The following is a 22801-nucleotide window of genomic DNA, read 5'->3' on the forward strand; positions in this document are numbered from 1 at the left end:
ATTCTTAACTTCTTCATTTCTAAGGTAGCCATTTTCAATTACAAAAGTTGATTTGACGGTATTACCTTTGGTGAAGTCCCAAATCCCACAGTCATCAAAAAAATTTTCCCTGCCTTTATCCTGTCAATGTTCATGCTGTTCTCAACCAATATGAAGCAGTTGGATTTGTCTCCTGCAGGAACATCTGTATGTACGTGTTCTTTTTTAACGATTAAATGGTAAGCTTCATCAGATGAATGCCATTTGCCTGAAGGTAATGGTCGGACATTATCGGGACAAGGTAAAATGTTTTCATATGTAGTATCATCTAAAACCATATGTGTATCGCTTCCATTTTCTTCAATCACGAATTTGTGCCAACCAGAGTTTTCAGATCTTCTTGTTGGTTGCTTGACTACAGTTTTGATGCCTGATGTGTGCAAAAATGATTCAGTGTTGTTATGATCATCTAGATTGGATTTGCTGATATTTGTGACCATGAATTCGAGGCCCATGTTATCTTTTATTATGAATGTCGCGTTCGTTTTCCAATCGGTAACTGGCGTGCTTATATTATTTGGCATGAAGTGTTCAGTATTTTGAACCAGATCTTCAGTGATACCATGCCTGAATACTGGGACAAAATGGTTAGCTGTCCATGTGGGCCTTTGGCCTGGCCCCATTCTACTCCATAATATTATAAGGGGTTCTTTGTTAGCATCGGGCGAGAAGAGTTTCGTTAGTACCTCAGGAGCCTTGTCAATCGGTCCATTCATTGAAGGATATAGTGTCTGTATTGGCAACCCAATTACTGTTGATAGAGCCATAACTGTCCATATAGAGGAATATTCGCCGTCATTGCAGCACGACCTGAGTGACTCTTCAAATGAATGTGAGTAGTCCATAAGTTGGTCGAAATCAGGTCTTGACGTGTATGTATCGCAATTGAGTGACATTTCTATGGACGTTCTTAGCCGAAGTTCCATCAATGAATTTTCACCACCAGTAAGCACGATCGATGCAGCATTGAACAGACAATTGCCATTTCCTGTGGTCATTAATGGGATGCCGATCGTGCCTAATTTTCCTTTTTCCATGATGTCTTGTGCATTCCTGTCGATTTCTACAAACGCAGGCTGGATTAATGATTGGCCGTAGAGACTGAGGGGATTTATCCTGACTGACTCACGTTTTGCAGCATACTGAAGATTCATTAAGCCGTGAAGCGATGTCCACTGTATAAAAGAGAAACAGATTAGACATATCAGCATAAATATGATAAATAATGCATTTGTCATTTAATTATGATCTTTAGACTATAATCACTATAGGCGAATGCTAGCTGATTCGGACCATGGCTGGCTCTAGCCAGTTTATTTATACTTGTTTAAAATATTATATTTCTCATTATTTCCCAGATGCGTTGATGCATGTCTGATAAGCATTTAAGGAAACAAAACACCAATTATATGCATCATAATGGTGTTGCTATTGTACAATTATAAGGTCTTAAAATTATTATCCAATCATCCATGATCTGAATTAACATGATACATATAGCGGCAATAACACATAAAAGATATTTGCGGAAAAGAAATCGAGGCTAATTCAATTGTAAGAGATGAGTTTATTTAATGTACTGCTGCATTTTGTTATAAAATTATAATAAGGATGTAGTAAACATCAGGGAGGCTAGGTATTTGTACGGCAGAATCGCAATAACCATGACCCAGACGCTAAGATATGTTTACTTAGATTGATAATGAGAACAAGCTATCATATATTTCCCTTGAATCTAACTGTTGGATTTTAAACATATTTCGAGGTACGTGTTTTATACAAGAGATACACAACTTACAGATTTATGTAGTTTTGCTTTATCTTCCAGATACAGAGGTATGATTTATGACATAATCTCTAGAAACATAAATGTAATTTATATCAAACAGTTGCTTGAATCAGTAGAAACTCTTGACATAGCACGAACAAAACAGACAGCCAGAATGTCAACAAGAGGAAAGGCTACACGAAAAAGGTGCGCAACCGCCAGTGAGCGCCTGGAGCCCTCACCACAGCCCTCGACTTGGACATACGTTTTCAAGTCTGTTTGAACATAACAAATGTGTTTTGCCGTCCTTACATACAGACTATATAACATACAAACACTATATCATGATACACATAGCATACACAGGGCATAGGAGATTACTATTCGTTAGAAAACACTAGGACACAATAAATATAGTTTAAACTAAAATTTTGATCCAAATTATTTTCTAAACTTTAAACAAGCATGCATATATTGGGGGATACAAAAATAAATGAAAACACTATATTTTTTTTTGTTAATGTGGGGGGGGGGTCTGTCTGGTGCCCCTCCCCCCCACAAAAAGAATCAGTAGTCAAAGCATCCAATACTATCATTTCAATTAACATAAATGCAAAACAAAATAAGCAAAATATTGAACAAGCAAAAACAATACAAAAAAAAATTGATACACCCGTACTAGTTGGTGCTTCCTACACGCGTCATTATTGAGAAAATAAAAGGCTTAAATTCATAATTTCATGCATATACAGATACATTTTAAAATAGTACTAAGTACAAATTGATTAAAGTTACCTGTGCCAAGCGATTTAATCCTTTGTTGTAGTTGTAAGTAGATGTTCTGCTCTCTAAGGCGAAACATTTGTTGCACATATATGGGACGTCAAAATGTTCAGTAAAAGAGGCAAATTCCTCCACAGACAACTGTTCACAGTTTGAATGATTCCATTGACGGCAAGAGTCACAATGAATGCAGTTAGACGTACAGTTTAAACGACAGGAACCGCACGGGAAAAACGCAGCTCTTCCAGTAGTAGTAATTTTACGCCTTTTTGGAAACATTTTGAAACTTGTTTGTCAAAGGACAACGATTATGCAATACCTAAACAATCTTGATGTAAACTTACACAAATAACTCATGATATATATACCCACATGTCGGCCAATTATGCGCGTCGGGTAATTCTTGAAGCACTAATGAAAGTACTGCATGGTTGGCAAATGTCCTTTAGTGTTGCTTACTGTAGCTGTAAGATCAAAAGCTCAAGCCTAATTACTACTCAAAACACCTTGATGTAAACAAATTTTAATCACGAGTATTTGGGGCTGCAAACATCTGTTTATTCTGGAACTTAGTTCAATACCCGTAACGCTTTAATCGCATTCATGCCCGTACTCGTATACAATTAGTTTATGCTAACATATGCTGTTGTTTTAAGAGGTGAAGTTCTAATATATTTATGGCAAATTCTAAGGCAATAGGCGACAAAATAATCCAGTTGTTGTTTTATGTAAGAGTTCTTGTGACTAAGTCAAATACTTGAGTAAGTTTTAGGTTCATTAAAAAAAGTCGATAAATACATTTGATGTTAAGTGGGCCTTATTATTGTTTTTTAATATTTATTTTCTTGAGCACATCAATTTAAAGATTTTAATACACGTCGAAGAAGGCTACTTTTAAATATGTTCGCTGTCAACCAAACCACCCGCACCCCCAAGGGCTAAAAGTCCCAGTCAAGTATATATATATATATATATATATATATATATATATATATATATATATATATATATATATATATATATATATATGGTGGTTGAAACAGCCGTGGCCTAATATATTATTATTTATTCCACAATAATTTTGGTCATTAGCACGTCAACCTTGATTAATGGAACGAGCACTTAGTATGTACTTTCAGCTAGATCTGTAGCAATATGCTCCATAAAGCTCTTTAAGTTATGTAAGAAGCGTGTGTGTGCAGAAGGACGGGGGCCGCGAGTGGCCGAGTGGTCTAAAGCGCTCACCGTTACGGATCACTGCCATCTCACCTCTGTCTGCGTGGGTTCGAGTCTCGGATTCAGCCAATGTGGATATGTAAGAAAGCTTGCCAGTAGCTTCTCGAGGGTCGGTGGTTCTTTCCGAGTATTTCCCGGTTTCTTCCTCCACCATTAATACTGGCCGCCATGTATAGCCTATTGCGTGCTGAAAAATGGCGTTAAACCCTACAACAACAACAACAACAACAGCAGAAGGACAGGATGAACACATATCGGATGTATTTTTGTACTGTTTCCGAAAACTATTTGATACATAATATCGTTTTACTCATCAATAACTGGTACATTATACTTTCATTTTACTCGTCGATAACTCGTTATGCAATTTGTTTTGTAAATATAATGCGAAGAAAATAAGTCTTGCTAGAGAATTCAGTAATAAATAAATATGCATTATTGTTTGATAGTGTTGATAATGGCCTAATTTGTGAAAAAGTTAACTTTATATTTTCTATATTGAAACATTGTAAAGTTATTTTGGTAAAAATAAATGTAAATGCGATAGCTCATATCTCGTTTCTGATTTAAGCTATAACTTTGACATATTAAATAAATGTAAAACGATGAAAATCGACCTTTTATATGCTCTTACTATGCTTGCGAAAACATTAATAACTTCTAAAGTAAACCAGGTATGTGTGTTTCATTGTTTGTATTTCTTCTTTTAATCAGTCAGTAATTTGGGACAAAACAGCCCATAATTTGTGCTGAATAAGCATGGTCCCAATCAGCCATTACCCAAATCAGCCTAATACACAGAACGGCAAAACGGAGGAGGAAGGGCAAATTTTTAGTTGTGTTTAAGAACAAAAATGCCACTTTTGAAACAAACAGTGAAGGTACTCATACAGAAAAATACCCTTTATAAATTGGATTCAGACTCTATCTACATGCTACAACATCTGTACCACTTACAACATCTTTAGATAAAGAGATAAAGAGACAAACGCCCATTTCGTCAATGTAACAGCATCATCTTTACTCAGCATGTCATAGTTTTGGCATGTCCTATCGATTCGCTATTGAGACAGGGTAATTCATATATTGACATAAAGAATGTAACTTGTAGAAGACCACTAACTGTATTTATGAATGAAAATAAATCATATTTACTGCACACTAGAAATTTGCATTAAAAATCCGATTTGTTTTAGAAACAATAATTAGCACTCTGCTAATGGCCATTACCACTAATCACATGGTTATTCATTGATGTCTGCAATTAAAAAAAAAAGATAGAAAACAGTCAATTATAATTAAAGTCACTTTTATTAAGTTAATCAATGCACTCTAATTTGAATGAAAAGAAAAAGGTTTGAAAATTAAACGCACCACACGCTTTAAATTTGTACAAACGAGCCACACGTGTGTAAATTTTGGATTAATTTATAGTAACTACAGTTTATATTGTGACATTTCGATCGGATATATTTTGGTACAATATGAACTAAACTGTGTTAATTGTGACAATGGCGTTTTATCCTTGTGTACAATATCATAATCATGTCAGGCCTCGTTAGTTTGTTTTGTCTTGTAATATATGCGGGAAATGACAGCATCGCATTTGTGATACGGGTTAGTGTAATGATTCATTATCCTTTTTCATTCTGTCAGTCTTCCTCTCTTAAATATTTATTTATTTATCTATTTCTGAATTGAACATACCAAGTAGCATATATGATGCTTGTATATTCATACATTTTAGATATAAAAGTATATATATAATTTTTGTCCCCTTCAAGCTTACCAACTGCATACAGTTATAGAATTTCTTTTTTTTTTAAAACATAATGTAAATAAGTAAATATTGAATCAATTAACGATTAGTAAAAACATCTTACTAATTTCAACAGTTCAGGCTGACTCCAACATTGTTTGCAGTAATTGCAAAGTCTTAAATGTTTGACTTTAAATACCAATATATCATGTTCTGTAGTTTCCAAGGTATTTTATTTCTAAATTAATTATTAATGATCATGGACTCAACACATCTATCTAGCTCTGTAGTAATATGTTCCAGAAAGCTCTTGTAAGTTCTGTAAGAAGTGTCTGTGTACAGAAGGACATGATCAATACACATCGGATGTTCATTTTTACTGTTTCCATCAACTCTTTGATAAGTTATACTATCGTTTTACTCATCAATAACTCTTTATGCAGTTTGTTTTGTAAATATAATGCGAAGAAAGCAGATTTGCTAGAGAACTCAATAATCAATAAATATGCATTGCTGTCTGATAGTGTTGATAATGGCCTTGTTTACTAAAAGTTAATTTTATATTTTCTTTATGGAAACATTGTAAAGTTATTTTGTTAAAAAGAAATGTAAATGTGATAGCTCATATCTTTTTTCTGATTTCAGCTAGAAACTTGCTATATTAAATAAATTTAAAACGATGAAAAATCTACCTTTTATATTCTAGTACTATGCTTGCGAAAACATTAATAACTTATAAAACAAACCAGCTATGTGTGTTTCATCATTTTTCTTCTTTTAATCAGTCTTTAATTTGGGTAATATTATTGGCATGTGCTCTCGATTCGCTCTTGGGACAGTAATTCATACAGAGAATTAAACGACTTGGTGGTTTGTGAGTTATTGTTGATAATTAATTGTCTATGTGACTGTACCAATCAGACAGCTTAGATAAATTACAACTGATATATCAAGCATGACATTGATGTAAAATCGGAAGGAATTACAGAGCAACTTTCCTTCACGGCTACGTAGAATCAAGGGAAATCACTCGCATGGAGCTTGTAACACTCTTTGGTCATGTATTCTGAACGTCTCTGTCAAAAATGTTGATACATGATTTAAAATGAAAATTTGTATATAAACAGTTTATAACAAAATAAATGAGGAAAGTATGGTGCATAGCCATTAAATAAAGAAATTGTTAATAGTTTCCGTAGGATATTGGAAATTGGGACATCAACTAATAATATTAATCACTGATGTCTGTATGTGTGTTTGCTTTTTTCTTTCTTCTTAGTACGTTTTTGAGAGTTTTGGTGCCAATATATGTAATATTGGGGTGTTTTTGGAGGGTCTTGGGGTGTCTTGGGGTGTTTAGAGAGACCATCTTTCGATGAAATAGTCGGTACCGAACGTCTACGTCATCTGTGCAACTTGTACTTGATTCCGTATTGATGACACCCCAAAATACTCTCCCTAACATCTGCAATTGCTGACTGGCTAAAAATAAATAACATAGCAAGTAGTCCACTGTCCTAATTCACGTAAAGTATCTTCGTTCAAGATATTACAAGAGTTAGGAAATGTGGATGATTTACCTCTCCCCTGAATAAATCAAAACGCCTCCGTTCGCGTGCGCTGTATTTATTGACATCTTCACTTACTGTTTACAACTCTATAAAATGATAGAAATGACGTATTATACATTTAGTAGATATCCAAATGATATGCATCCTGTTTCAGACTGGTGTACAAATTTTGCTTTGTCTGTTTTTACTTTTCTGTTGTAGTATTGAATTGTTTATATAGATCAGACAAACCACTGTCAGAAAGGGAAATTGACATGTTGATGGGCTGTCTAAATAATGCTGTTTGCTGATTAATTTCCTGTAAAATGTACATGGTGATATCTGGTGCAGTTACACATATTTGTATAATGTAAATAAGATTATCATACTGGCAATAATTAACAATGAAACAGATATAAATGTTCGTGATAAATGTTGTAAAGCAGCATGATCTTGCTGTCTGCATAGCAGTTGACATAAAATATTACAAGATACCCGCCAAACTGTCACGATCGTCTGTTGATATCAGCAAATCGCTTAACCGTATATATAGTCGGGCATATAACGTTTCATGCCATCATAAGTGATGTGCAGTACAGGAGAACCATGCGATTTGTTTTTCATACCTTCCACCAAAGACCGCTCTGGTGGCCTGGTGGTTAGAGTGCCCCCCTTGGATGCAGGAATTTGTGGGTTCGATCCCTGGCCGAGTCATACCAAAGACTTACAAAAATGGTATATACAGCTTCCACGCTTGACACTCAGCATTAAGGGGTTAGTGTTGGGACTGGTCGGCCTGGTGTCAGGATAATGTGACTGGGTGGGATATCATGCAACATGTTAGTCCTACGTGTAAGACCTGGCACTGATATTATGTTGTGGGTGTCAGGGTCTTACAGCCTAACTAACGTTGCTGTGTAGTGTGTTTTAACGTCGGCTAACATTGTCATGAAAGTAAAATTTTCAGGAATATTTCACAAAACTGACAACTAAAATAGCGACGCTTTTCTACAAAGTAAAGTTATGATGTTTTAGTCAGACTTTACTTGCTCTGATGCCTTTTCTCTAATAAATTCATATTCTCACAAAAGAAATGGACCCGTTTCAAGTTTCTTTGGCCTACATTTCAGTTGGCTGGAAAGCAATGAAAGCCGAGAATGCCGAAATCAGGTTAAGTTGAAATATTATTTTTTAACAAAACGAATAAAAAATATATTATGTCTATTGGAACTATAAGCAACGGTTCGTTTCGTTGAAGAAACAGATCCCCAACATGAACCTACTTGAACTTGCTTCGGCAAACCTCGACTACCGTCGTATTGCAACAAATTCAAATGTATGTCAATGGAACGTGAAAATGCATCCATTTGCTAGTGTCATATTTTCATTCCAACAGATAAAGACAGCACAGTAAGTATATTAATTACACATAAATTAGTGGAAAAATGTCGACATAGGCTGCCAAGTGTATGAGATGTTCCTGAAACTTTGATTACTCATTCCGATGTCAACGACATCGGAACATACTATACAAGGCTGTTATTTGGATAGTAAGACATAGCACCTAAACAAAATCAAAATGTGCTGTGTCTTACATGTAGGACTAACTACATGTCTGCGGCATGATGCCTCAGTGCTAGACATCACTATAAACTGCCACACTGCAGACATCGTAGCGATATGACTGAAAAATGTTTGTTGTTTGGTTTAATATGATTTTTCAGCACACAATAGGCTATACATGGCAGCCAGTATTAATGGTGGAGGAAGAACCTGGTAAAACCCTGGAAAGAACCACTGACCCACGAGAAGCTACTGGCAAGCTTTCTCATGTACCCACATTGGCCAAATCCGAGACTTGAACCCACGCAGACAGAGGTGAGATGGCATTGATCTGTAACGGAGAGTGCTTTAGACCACTCCGCCACTTGGGGCTCCCTCTGAAAAATTGTTAAAGCTACATTAAAATCCAAATCAGGCGTGCGAGATGACCCCATTTGATCAAAAAGTTAAAAGTTTCTTTTATATAGGTTGTCCTCTCTCCTTGTTCTGTAGATGTGGGTATTTTTCAAAAAGTAAATGGGAATTTTCATCAAGAAATATGTATTGTAGACATTTGTTTTGAGTTCCTCATCTTATTTTATAGGGACATATTTGTTTAGATTTCCATTACCATGTTTCCATCTGTTCAGTCCCCAAGCCTAAATTTTTATGTAAAAACTGGCTTATAGTCCCTAAGGCATTGCACCTTGAGGCTGGTTTCCTCACATTTTGGTAGAGTTGTTGTTGATTTGGGTTGAACTCCATTTCTCTGTACTGGAGAGGCTATACATGGCAGCTAGTATAACTGGTGGAGGAAAGACCTGGGGGAAACACTGTTAAGAACCACCAACCTTCTGGAAGCTACTGTAATGTTATTTGTTATTGAAGAATAACTGCAGAAGGCTTTATACACAATTTATTAACTACAAGACATCAATACAGCTAGGAAGAGGAGTAAAGACTGCCCTGAGAGTATGTTTCCCATGGAACATAAACCATAGTGAATGTGTAACATAAATCAGCTGTTGGTGTTTATCAGTTCTAATCCATTGTGAAAATCTGATTACTTTTACTGTCAAGTGATATTACAAAGCTAATTAGATTAAGGTTTACACTACATCTCCCTTCCTGAGAATGTGATCTGATGACTGCATTTCTAAACAAGCTATGTCAGCTTCATTTTTACAAGTTCAGTCTCTCAGGTGGTTTTGACAATCTTCCTGAATGTGTGAAATATCCATTTTGACTGGTTGGCACTGCTTTGCTTTCATCTGAGTCAGCCAAAGTATCGGGGTTTGAAACTGTCACTCTGAGAGGCTCTGATAATGTAATCAGCATGGGAATTAAATTTCTCCTGTTATGCTGTATCTTTCCCTCGTCAGTTACTACCATGTATGAACAAGGTGTAGATGCCTCAGATTTAATAATTCCTGGAGAAAAATGATCTTTAATCATACTTTAGTCCCTACCTGAAGTTTTTCATATTTCGGGCACGATATTGACGATCATAATTTCTCTTTTGAGTTTGCTCTTGATAGTTTTCCAATTTCTTCGGTTTCATTAAATCTGGTCATTTTGGTGCTAAGTTGTTTGGTGCCATTGGCAAAGTAGTTTGTAATTTTCTTCCCATCAGTAACTCAGCAGGGCTGTATCCATCTGGTAATGGTATTGCACGAGATGTCAAAAGAGCTATGTAAGGATCGTTTGCATTTTTAAGCATTCTTTTAATTGTTTGAACAGCTCTTTTGGCGAGACCGTTGCTCTGTGGATATTCTGGACTACTTGTAATATGCCTGAATCCATAATTTGTCGCAAATTCTTTGAGTATTGTGGATGTATATTGTGGACCATTTTCTGAAATTAATACTTCTGGTATACTGTGTAGCACAAAGATTGATTTGAGATGATTGACAATTGCTTTTGAACCTCTGCCTTGCAATTTTGCTATTGCGATGTATCGTGAAGAATGATCAATCACCAAGAGACACGTTTGACCATTAAGTTCAGATAAGTCTGAAGTGACTCTTTGCCAAGGTCAGCTTGGAGATTCATTTGGTATCATTGGTTCAGCTTGATCTCTTGAGTTTTCGATGCAGTTTTGGTAAGACTTTACCAAATGTTCTAGCTGAGTACTTAGTCCTTTCCACCAAACTGATGTTTTGGTGCATTCTTGGCATTTAACTATACCTTGGTGACCATCGTGAATTCTCTCTAGGATTTCTTTTTTAAGTGATTCTGGTATGACCAGGCATGTACCTTTCATTAAAAGACCATTTTGAGTGGTAAATTAATCTCTATCTGCGCAGTACGATTGAAGTTTCCATCAGTAGCAGATTTATCTGGCCACCCCTTTTCACAGAATTTTACAGGTTGTTTGCAAATTAAATCATTTAGATATTCAGCCTTTATTTGTTCAAGTTGAGTATTTGATGCAGCCAGATTACTAACTACGAAATCAACATAGGTGTTAGTTTCAGCCTAAAATTCTCTGTCACTCTCAGAGTGATAAGTTAAAGGTGCTTTGGACAGAGCATCAGCAGTTAATAGATTTTTGCCAGCAACATGAACTATGCAAATGTTGAATCTCAACAAACGCATTCTAAAGTGTTGAATTCTAGGAGGTAAATCTCCCAAGATTTTATACTCATTAGTGGTCCTAATGGCTTATGGTCATTTTCAAATTTGGATTGTAACCCAATTAAATAGCTACTGAAACTTTCACAAGCCCAGGTGATTGCAAGGGCCTCTTTTTCTATTTGAGCATAGCATTGCTCAATTTTTGACATACATCACAATGTGAATGCCACCAGTCTCAGAGTGCTGTCTTGCTTCTACCTTAGCACAGCAACTAGTAAAAATAAAGATGCATCTGCAGATACAACTATTTCTCTATTTGAAATTTGAATCATAATGTGCTAAAGTTGGTGAAGATATCATTTCTAGCTTGATATCTCTAAAGGCTTGTTCATAATCTGGACCTTATGTCCACAAGTTTTTATTCCTCAAAAGGTCACGTAATGGTTTTGATCTTTCTGCCAAATTTGGACTAAATTTGCCAAGCTGATTTGCCATACAAAGAAATCTTCGTATCTCTGTTACGCATTTCTGAGTTTCCATTTCAGTTATAGCTTTGACTTTTTCTGGATCAGGTTGGCAACCATTTTCTTGAACAACATGCCCAAGAAACCTAATGGATGGTCTCAATAATTCACACTTTTCAGCGTTCAAAGTGATGCCGGCTTTTTGAATTGATTTCATGACCATTTCTAGTCTTTCGTCTTGCTGTTTCTGCGTTTCCCCAAAAACAAGAACATTGTCCATCTGACAGAATTTTCCCTGTGTCGCACCAGAGTTTCTGACAGAATTTTCTGAAAAAAATTCAGGTGTGGAACTGATTCCAAATGGAAAGTGATTAAAATAAAACCTACCAAATTGAGTAATGAAAGTTGTAAGGTGGCATGAATCTTCTGACAGGTTTATCTGCGAAAAGCCTGAGTTTGCATCAAGTTTGGTGAGAAACTTTGCACCAACTAGTTTTGCAAGGGATTCTTTAACTGATGGTAGTGGGTGGTTCTCTCATTTTACTGATTCATTCAGTTTAGTTAGATCCATGCTAATTCTTTGGAATGACAACCATTGCCGCTCACCACTCAGTGGGCTCATCTACTTTTGAAATAACACCCATTTTTTCCATTCTATCCAACTCCTCTTGAACTTTATTCAATTGTCCAGAGTTATATTATAGAACCATTTTGTTTTCCCTAGACCTTTAAACAAATTTGGGAATTTCTCGTGATAATCCCTATCTAAATTTATGAATTTATTTTGAATTTTGCTTGCATTTTGTGAGTTTTTATCTGAGGCATTGACTGAGGATATATTTACCTGTTCGATAATCTTGAGAGCCTGAATTGCAGGCCTGCCCAAGAGTGCCTGATTCAGTCCCTTTACAAGAAATATGTCTTGTACACTGAATGCATTGTTCGATTCCAGTCCACATGTGAATTTTCCCAGCACTTTAAGTTCATAGTTTCCAGGTGGATACAGTTTTCAGTCAGACTTTGATAGTTTTTGGTCTCAAATTTTTTGTAAATCCCTCTCAGGAATTAGTCACATCAGCTCCAGTATCAATCTTGAATAAAAGTGAAGTGTTGTTCAATCTCACACGCGTTATCCATGGCTGACCCTTCTTTGTGCTAGTAGTCCCTAGAAATCTAGGTTCCGCTCTCGATTCTGCTTCTCTTGCTAGACATTGGTCTTGAGAATGATTAACTTTCTTTCCACATCTCATACATCCTTTGCTGCTGACACTGTTCTGTTGAACTTTTGAGATTTTATGTTTCTGTTTCCCATATTTCAGTGAAGATGATTTTACTGCATCCATTTTAGTCATTCATTCTCCAGTTGCTCATATATTTGATTGTTGCTTTTTCACAGCCTCATTTTATTGAGCAAGCTTGACTAACGGCAGACTTTAGAGTTAGATTTGTATCTAACTGCAATTTTTCTGACAGTTTTGAATCTCACAGACCAAGTACAAGTCGATCTCTGATCATTTCATCATGTAGTGGCTCGAAGTTACAATTATCTGCTAACACATAGATAGCTGTAACAAAACTGTCTACTGTTTCTTCCTCTTCCTGTTTTGTTTGATTAAAGTTTGCCCTTTCAAAATTTACATTCCTCTTTGAAATGAAATATCGCATGAATCTATCTGTCACAGGCTTCCACTTCTTTTGATCTTCCTCTGTCAGGTTGAACGAAGACAAAATGGCATCAGCCTCACTTCCCATGGAATAAATCAAGGCATTTACTTGAATTTCTTCCTCTTTTTCACTAAGTCCAGATGCTTGACAAAAGTGTTCAAAGAGCTGAAACCACTTTTCCCAAGTTTCAGGTCTTGAAAAGTCAAATTTGTCTGGATTTGTAAATTGAAATGAAGCCATTTTCAACTCTAATAATTTCAATCCTGTGTTTTTACCGCTGCAACCATGTAATGTTATTTGTTATTGAAGAATAACTGCAGAAGGCATTCTACACTATTTATTAAATACAAGACATCAGTACAGCTAGGAAGGGGAGTAAAGATTGCCCTGAGAGTATGTTTTCCATGGAACATAAACCCTAGCGAATGTATAACATAAACCATCTGTTGGTGTGTATCAGTTCTAATCCAGTGTGGAATATCAAATTACTTTTACTGTCAAATGATATTATAAAGCTAATTAGATTAAGGCTTACACTACAGCTCCTAGCAAACTTTCTCACATACCCACATTGGCCAAGCCGAGTCTCAAACCCATGCAGACATTTCTTAATGAGCATATGACCCGTTTTGTCTACGGAGAGATTTGTTATTTAAACAGTTTGGCTTATGTTACTATGAATTTTTTCAGATTTTGTTGCTTTTTGTCAGATGTAATTTGCTACATGGGTTAAATTTGTGAGTGGACATTTTGTCCCTGTATTGGATTGAATTTTTCAGCATGTGGTGGTGGGGTTTGGTCACACCTTGCACACCATCCCCCTAATGGGAATGATATACCCTATCTCTCCCCTCCCAGAGGTTATACCTTGCTCTTCCTGCATCTTAGGTGAGCATAGCCCTCCTATTAAAGTTACAATAAGAATACATAGATAAACAGCTTAGTAATTAGAACATCTATCAAATATATGTACAGTTTTATCTAACCATGTGTCATGCATCATATATGCAGACTTTTCCGATTTGACGCTTCTTGTGGGTCGGTGGTTTTTTCCGGGGTTTTCCCGGGTTCTTCCTCAACCATTAATACTGGCTGCCATGTATAGCCTATCGTGTGCTGAAAAATGGCATTAAACCCTACAACAACAACAACATGATGTGTGGGATAAGCTCTCCTCTGCCTGCTAGTCAGATTAATACATTCTAGTCAGTACATGTACTACCTAGTGTACTGTCTGCTTATCGAATAAATACATTCTAGTCACTACTAACTAGTGTAATGTTTTCTTATATAAAAATATTTAGAAAACATACCTTATTGGCTTTAGTTATATAACTAATATTTTTATTGTGTATTTAAACAATATAATTATTTTTTTAAAAACTACTGAAGACTGGTCATCGGCTTGAATAAGAATCATAAGTTTGGATTTTCACTCACTCCTTTGTTGCCTTGACGAGTCGAATGACTTACATGAAGCCATTTGTAGATGAAACACTATGTATCAGGTTTGTCTAGGACCCTCCAGGGAAAAAGAAAGGATCATATACATATGTGTGAGGTGTATGTATGTGTATATATATATATATATATATCCATCACATAAACATATATATACTTCTAATTGGTATGATACTTTTATAAAATTTTAAGTTGCACTAAGTATTATATTGCCAAAGAACTTATTTTTCCTTCTTTTTTGAGTTATTAAACCTTTTCATGACATATAAATAAATGTATATTAAGCAAAAATATATTAAATGTTTTTTGTTGTTTTTAATGAATAATATTTCCTCCACTTTTTGTTCTGTAATTTTGACAATACAGTTTGTTAGATCCTGATATATTTGTTGTTTTCTTATGTTTTTAAGTACAGGAAGTTATTATCTTCTGCTGGTCCATATTCTTTGACTTCATTTAACTTTATTTGTTTAACTTTATTTCTTTTCTTTCCTTTTCAGACACCTTATATTGTATGATTAAATGCTTGTTTGTAAATTGACCATTGTAGCAATTTCAAAATACTGGGTTGAAGGGAATTATGTGTTTCTTCTTCATTACTTTGGTAATCCGATTTTAACCATGAATCATGAAGGTGTAGAAATATTGTATATATTTTATTTTTATTTTTTATTGTCCCCCAAATTTGTCGTAAATTTACCAATTAAAGTGTTGTCATTTTATTTGCATTTTGTTCTTCGTCATTCTTTATTACTTAATATATTAGGGGCCCTGAGTGGCTGAGTGGTCTAAAGCGCTCACCGTTCAGGATCACTGCCATCTCACCTCTGTCTGTGTTTGTTCGAGTCCAAGGCTTGGCTAGCGTGGGTAGATGGGAAAGCCTGCCAGCGGCTTCTCGTGGGTCGGTGGTTCATTCCTGGGTTTTCCAGGGTTCTTCCTCCACTAGTTATACTGGCCGCCATGTATTGCCTATCTTGTGCTGAAAAGTGGCGCTAAACCCTAGAACAACAACAACTTAATATATTATAGTAAGATCTGTTGCCCATATGAAATCAATATTTTCATCTATCATCTCTATTATATTCACTAATATAGCTTTGAATTTTAATCATATATTTGGTATATTAAATCCCTTCTTTTCTTCATCTTTCATTAGTGTTTTTTTTTAAATTAAGATGATGTATTTCCTCTGCCCAGATATCTATTACTTTTTTCTGTTTCATCTGACATGATTATAGGTAGGGTTGCTTAATACAGTTTGGTTTTGTTATTTTTTTTCTTTTGCTAGGAATTTGTTTTTTTCCAAAGACAGTGTCCAGATAACTTTTGTATGTACATGTATTGTGTATTCCACTCATTAAATTACAATTTAGGGAAATTAGATTTTCACAAAAATAATTGGACATTTTTCAGTTTAATTTTTTTTTTAAAGTAAAGATGAAAACAGCCAATTCAGCTTCCTCTTTTCTGTGTCATGTTTTTTGCCTTGGTTTTCATGGGTTTAAATTTCAGTTACATGTACTTTAAACTGCACACTGGAATTTTAAAAAATTGGGTTTTTTTTTTATAATTGAATACAATATACAGATATGCTGCTTATCTGGGGGACTGCAAAGGTTATATTTATTTTAATTTTATTTAAAATATGTTTGGTGGTTTTGTTTTTCCTTTACACAGTATTTTGTGAAACATAAAATGCCTACGTTTTTGATGTTTCATAACACATTCCATTGGGATGCCTAGAAAATGTCCTGCTTTTATTTGCTCTTCTCTTTCCTTAAACTTCTTAATTTTATCAAGGGTTTCCTTTTCATTTCTTCTGTATCTTCATTATTTTCTATTATTCTTTTGAATTCTATTTCCAGTTATTTTTCCACTTATAATTATCAATTTTACTATATTGTTTGTGTAATTTTGCCCCAAAAAATTCCGATCTGCTACCATGTCAATGTGCACTTGTAATTTTTTAATCTCTTCCTAACTTTTTGCATGATATTGGTTATTTTCTAGTATAGTGTTGTTCATTTTCTATACATATATCCCTCTGCCCCATTTAGTTCTCTTTTATAGATAAGCGTAATTCAACACAAAAATGATCAGAGAACTTGTAGTACCAATAGAGTACCATTAATTTCTTTTTCTAGTGTTTTACAGATATAAAATTTATCATTATGCATGCTTTATTCTTATCATAATTGTATATGTATTTTCTTTGGCTTGGATTTCGTTTTTTAAACTGTTGCTTAACATTATTTTTTTCTTTAATTGGCAAAATTATAATAGAATGTTTATCTTTTTCCTAAGGGCCATTGGTTTAATCATTGTTGGTAACTAGTTTAAATCTCCCCAAGCACCACTCCGGTGGCCTAAGTGGTTAGAGCATCCACCTTGGATGGGGGAGGTCCCAGGTTCAAACCCTGGCCAAATCATACCAAAGATTGATAAAAATGGTACAGGCAGTTGCCTCCCTTGATGCTCAGCATTAAGGTGGCACTCACCAGATAATATGTACTTTTGAGAGAGTGACATATGTAAGGTGAAGTAGTTCGCATTTAAAACATGCACAGTGGAGAGAATGTTGGCATATCTCTATGCTACATTAATGTAATGTGGATGATATTTCTTTTGGATATTGTACTTTTGGAAATTTTACATGATTTAAGTATGCTGCTAACTAAAATGACTGCTCCCTTGTGTTAAAAAATCAGTCTGAATTAGTCTAAAGTGCACTATACATAGCAGCTATTAAAATAGGGAAAATGAATTTTGCCAGACTAGACAATACCAGCTTCTGAAAGTGCAATGATTGAATTACCAAATATATAAAATGTAAAAAAAAGTTATCAGCTCTTTTTTATACAATTGACCTCTGAAGTTCAGGAAGTGAAAATGACCAAGTAGAGCTAGCACTTTTTTGAAAGGTGCACATGTGAAGTAAGGCCAAGCTGTATACTCTATAACCCATAGTACACCCATCAATCATACACCAAAATAAAGGGAATTAAAGGTTCTTTGCATTATACCTAAGATATACAAGGTCTTTTTTAAATAGCCAGTGTAACCAGTGAGGAGAGCCGGGAAAATTCTTTTTCTTTAAAATCCTAACCCTATGCAAAATGCGAAACTGTATAGCGCCACCTAAGAGGTTTGTGTTAGGACTGGTCAGCCTGATGTCAGGATAATGTGACTGGGCATTATGCCCCTGTGCTAGACATCACTATAAACTGCCACACTGTTGAAATTGTAGCGATATGACTGGAAAATTCTTAAAGCTACATTAAAAGGTCCATTCACACACACACAAAAATCTCCCCCAATAGTTACAGCTTTTTGCTTCTAATATTTTTAAAAAATTTCCCAGATTTGTCAGAATAAGTTATTTTGGCATATTTATGGGATGCATGTATGTTTATAAAATCATATGACAGAAAGGTCAAATTATATATTTGTCCAGGATTATGTATAAATATTTTTAGCCAAAATTATCATTGTCCTCATTACCCCATTTTATTATTTTGTAAATTAAATATAGCATTCAATTCATGTTTTTTTGCTTTAATTTCTTTTTTTTTGTGACATGTCTACTTTCTTGTATGAATATTATATAGTATGGTGATCTTTTTAACATTTTTATTGCCTTACCTTTTTGTTTGTTATTCCATTTATATTATAAGAAATAGTCTTATACTATGGGCCCATTCTTTTCCATTTACTATCAACTATCTATTGGTTTCCTGTCTTACTGTTCCATATCACTAATGTCTTTATTTCCACTCCAAGTTATTTTTACTGACCTCTGAGTTTTTGCATATTTATTTTCTCACCTTGTTTTTGTTTTGCCAATATAATTTTGATTACTTATTTTGGTTTTGTTTTTGATTTTGCATTTTGTTCTGGCTCCTGATGCATTATTGCCTTTCTCCTTTTTTATCTTTTTGGCTTGTTTGTGAATGTGATTGTTTTGGGAAGGGATCCTTTCCTTTCTAGCTCTGGGCTATCTCCTTGACTTTGCGTGATCTCACTCTCTTCTCTAATCATTTGTTGGTCACTTATTTTGGATATGAATTCACCTATTGTGTTTTCTATTGGAATGATCTTTCTTTGGTCTCTTTTGTGTCTTTTTTGTTGTTGTGTCTCTCTCTCTCTCTCTCTCTCTCTCTCTCTCTCTCTTGGCTATTCTTACTGGCTACTTGTCACAGTATATTTTCATTTTCAGGGGTCTTTATGACCCCCCTTCATTTTTCTCATTGTCTTGCTTTTCTTCTTCTTTTTCTTCTTTTCATCTTTTCAGCCAAACACAGTTCAGTCCCTGTGAAAACCATTCTCATGTCTGCAGTCTGAGAAAACTATAAACAGCTAAACACTATAGCACACTCTTCTTTGAGTTTTTGAAGTTCTGTAGTTCCAAATCCAAGCAGAATTCTTATTTTTGTTGCTTACTTTCTCAGATTTCTCTCCCAATTTATCATTTTTTTTCTATAAAGTAATGGGACCATGGAGACCACATTCACAGTAAGTTTGGAAAAAAATCTATGAAGACATATATGAAATGGTATTGCAAGAAATGTAAACAGTTGTGTAATGTTTTACAAAATGACATCTGCTACATGGTAAAGGTAAAGTTATATTTGTTAGAACTGCTTCAATATTTGAAACATTTTTATTTCTTTTTCCATTTCAGCAGGAGATGGGTAGCACTTGATTTGGTAATAATTTTTATGTGCTTGAAAAAGTAAACAGGAGAACTTTGGACATCAAAGATGCCTTCTGACGATTCTGGATCTGCTATAAGCCCCAGACCTGCCACAGGGAGATCCTATCAGGAATATGTACCAGCACAGAATGGAGTTTTTCAAAAGCCAGAAGTTCCTGGTGGACCCAAGCTATGGCGACAGATGGTAATAGGGTTCATCTGTGCTGCCTGTGTGGGTTTTGTTATGCTGGTGTTGGGTAGTGTTTTCATTGGAGAAGCGATCAAGGGAGATAACTCTATTACCGTAATGCTTTGTGTAATGGGTATAGGTAAGTATTTACTTTTATGTTAGGATGTACTGATGGTACTAGATTGATTATGACCTTTGTGATACTGTTGTTAATGAGCTTCACCCCAATGGATTGGATTATCATTTTAATAACTGTAATACATTTTCAGTATTGCATAGCTTTCCTATTCAAGGATTGAAGTACCCTCATCCGTGTAGTAAGAATTAATTCTCCAATGGATGAACCTCTATTGAAAATTATGGAAAGACCTTAAAATAGACCCTGTCTGCTGCCCATCAGTATTTGAGAGCAGTATTTCAAGCCCTTGGGGGTAGGGGATCAACTCAATACGCAGTCGCTGCATGATGGTCTCCGATGACGTCGATCATAGTGTACATCAAAGTGACAAGGCGGCACACATGGCTCTTCTTGTGCAAAAGTTTGGAACCTTTTTAGCTGCCCAGGAAAGGCATGTGTCTCAAAAGTGGTCTCTGTGATGGACTCTGCTTAAACTGTTGGGAAAACCCTTGGTGGATTCATCATCATCATCATCATCATCAGTCTCATGACCTAGTGTGGTCGTTGAGGCACTGTGCTGCTGAACATCTGACCAGTTCCCTCCACTTGTCTCAATCGTGTGCCAATGCCTGTGTCTCTGCAAAACTTTTCCTGGTCCATTCTGTGATGTTGTCAGTCCATTTTTTGCTCTGTCTACCTCTCCTTCTGCCACCCTGGACGCTGCCCTGCAGGACTATTGTGGATAGACTGTTGGCTCTATTGACATGGCCATACCTTTTCAGCTTTCTCTTTTTGACGGTGATGAGGAGGTCCTCATATTGGCCTACTTCGCGCCTGATGGTGTTATGCACTTCTTCATTTGTGATGTGGTCTATGTAAGAGATGCCAAGGATGGTTCTGTAGCATCTCATTTCAAGTGACTGGATTCTTCGTTGTAATTCTGCTGTCAGGTCCATGCCTCACATGAGTACAAAAAGACTGAGATGACTAGAGCTCGCAATAGTCTGATTTTAGTTTTCAGACAGATATTCTTGTCTCTCCAGATGGGTCTTAGCTTTGACAAAGTTGCCATTGTTTGTGCTGCTCTTGACAAAATGTCTGCTCTTGATCCCTCTTCAGTGATTATGGAACCAAGATATTTGAACTGGCTCACTGTTTCCAGTTCATGTCCTCTGACTTTAATCTTGGCTGAGATTTGTTTGCCACTATTTGTCATCAGTTTTGTCTTCTCAGCGCTTATCTCCATGTCAAATCTGGAAGATGTTTCATCCAGGTTCTTCACTAAGGTGGCTAGCTCGTCTTCACTGCCTGCCAGCCCATCAATGTCGTCTGCAAAGCGGAGGTTGATGATCTTACGCTTTCCAATGCTGTCTGTCCCACAGTGGTTTTCCAGGGCTTCGCTCATGATGCACTCTAAGTAGATGTTGAAAAGCGTGGGTGACAGGAGACAGCCTTGACGCACTCCCACTGTTGTCTGGAACCAGTCCCCAACAGCACCTTGGGCAATTACTGCACAGGTAGCCTTGGCATACAGCTGCTTGATGGTATTGGTTAGCTTTTGACCCATGTTATACTTCTTCATTGTGGCCCACAATGCCTCATGCCACACTCTGTCAAAGGCCTTTTTGAAATCTATGAACACATGATAGATGTCTTGTTGGTGTTGCGAGTACTTTTTGCACAGAACCCTGAGATTGAATATTTGTTCTGTTGTGCTTCTTCCACTCCGGAACCCGGCCTGTTCTTCAGCAATTATTTCTTCTGCTTGTGGTTTATGGTGGCGCTCACCAGATAATATGTACTTTTGAGAGAGTGACGTATGTAAGGTGAAGTAGTTCGCATTTAAAACATGCACAGTGGAGAGAACGTTTGCATACCTCTATGCTACATTAATGTAATGTGGATGATATTTCTTTTGGATATTGTACTTTTGGAAATTTTACATGATTTAAGCACACTGCTAACTAAAATGACTGCTCCCTTGTGTTAAAAAATCAGTCTGAATTAGTCTAAAGTACACTATACATAGCAGCTATTAAAATAGGGAAAATGAATTTTGCCAGACTAGACAATACCAGCTTCTGAAAGTGCAATGAATGAATTACCAAATATATAAAATGTAAAAAAAGTTATCGGCTCTTTTTTATACAATTGACCTCTGAAGTTCAGGAAGTGAAAATGACCAAGTAGAGCTAGCACTTTTTTGAAAGGTGCACATTTGAAGTAAGGCCAAGCTGTATACTCTATAACCCATAGTACACCCATCAATCATACACCAAAATAAAGGGAATTAAAGGTTCTTTGCATTATACCTAAGATATACAAGGTCTTTTTTAAATAGCCAGTATAACCAGTGAAGAAAGCCGGGGACATTCTTTTTCTTTAAATTCCTAACCCTATGCAAAATGCGAAACTGTATAGCGCCACCTTAAAGAAAATAAAAAAATGTTTGCAATTATTTTTTTTTATTTTCATATAATTATGTATGATGTTCTGAATAAAATGGTACATTCATATTGCATTTAAGCATGAAAATAAGCTAATTATGATCATTTTTCTCTTGCTTACATAACTTGCCATGAGGTATGTTTGTGTGAGTAGTGACCTTAATTATGGGGAAATTAGAAGACTTAGAATATAGGAATAGAGTCAACTTAAATTTAAAACTGTTGCAATAAGTGACAGAAATATATGGTGAAAATGTTTCTTTTCATTTATTTGCAATGAAATAAAAAAATAAATGAAGAGAAAGTGAATTCGCTTCTTCCATATTAAACAATAGGCAAATATTTTACACTTTGACCTTTGACCTTTATGAAGCTGATGAGTTACCTCCCTTTTCTAATTGTAAAATTCATTGTTGATATTTCAGAAATAATTCTGGCTAGTTTCATGTTCCTGTCATTCAGCATAACATTGGTTGCTATGTTTACAAAATGTAATGTGCATTCTTAAA

The 22801-nt window shown here is 35.6% G+C and overlaps 2 protein-coding genes across 7 annotated transcripts in view; one reads left to right on the plus strand and one right to left on the minus strand.

The window, feature by feature from the left end:
- LOC149771961 (WW domain-binding protein 2-like) overlaps positions 1-7277 on the minus strand; it is a 50530-nt gene extending 43253 nt beyond the window's left edge. The window contains exon 1 of the mRNA XM_089948022.1: positions 7166-7277. Within this exon, the coding sequence (XP_089804148.1) occupies positions 7166-7221 (56 nt within the window). The 5' untranslated portion in view covers positions 7222-7277. The remainder of the gene's footprint in view (positions 1-7165) is intronic.
- Positions 7278-7387: 110 nt separating this feature from the next.
- The window catches only part of LOC149771963 (uncharacterized), a 75283-nt gene continuing 59869 nt past the window's right edge, over positions 7388-22801 (plus strand). For 2 of the 6 annotated variants that reach the window (XM_089948021.1, XM_089948015.1), the window contains exons 1-2: positions 7396-7505; positions 19526-19866. In XM_089948021.1, coding sequence (XP_089804147.1) covers positions 19605-19866 — 262 coding nt within the window. In that variant the 5' untranslated portion in view covers positions 7396-7505; positions 19526-19604. Of the gene's footprint in view, positions 7506-19525; positions 19867-22801 lie in introns of all 6 variants that reach the window. The other 4 variants (XM_089948017.1, XM_089948020.1, XM_089948018.1 and 1 more) reach the window with 4 other exon arrangements.

The sequence above is a fragment of the Sinohyriopsis cumingii genome, unplaced genomic scaffold (genome assembly GCF_028554795.1).
Source record: "Sinohyriopsis cumingii isolate HCF-2022 unplaced genomic scaffold, ASM2855479v2 utg001542l, whole genome shotgun sequence".
Lineage (NCBI taxonomy): Eukaryota > Metazoa > Mollusca > Bivalvia > Unionida > Unionidae > Sinohyriopsis > Sinohyriopsis cumingii.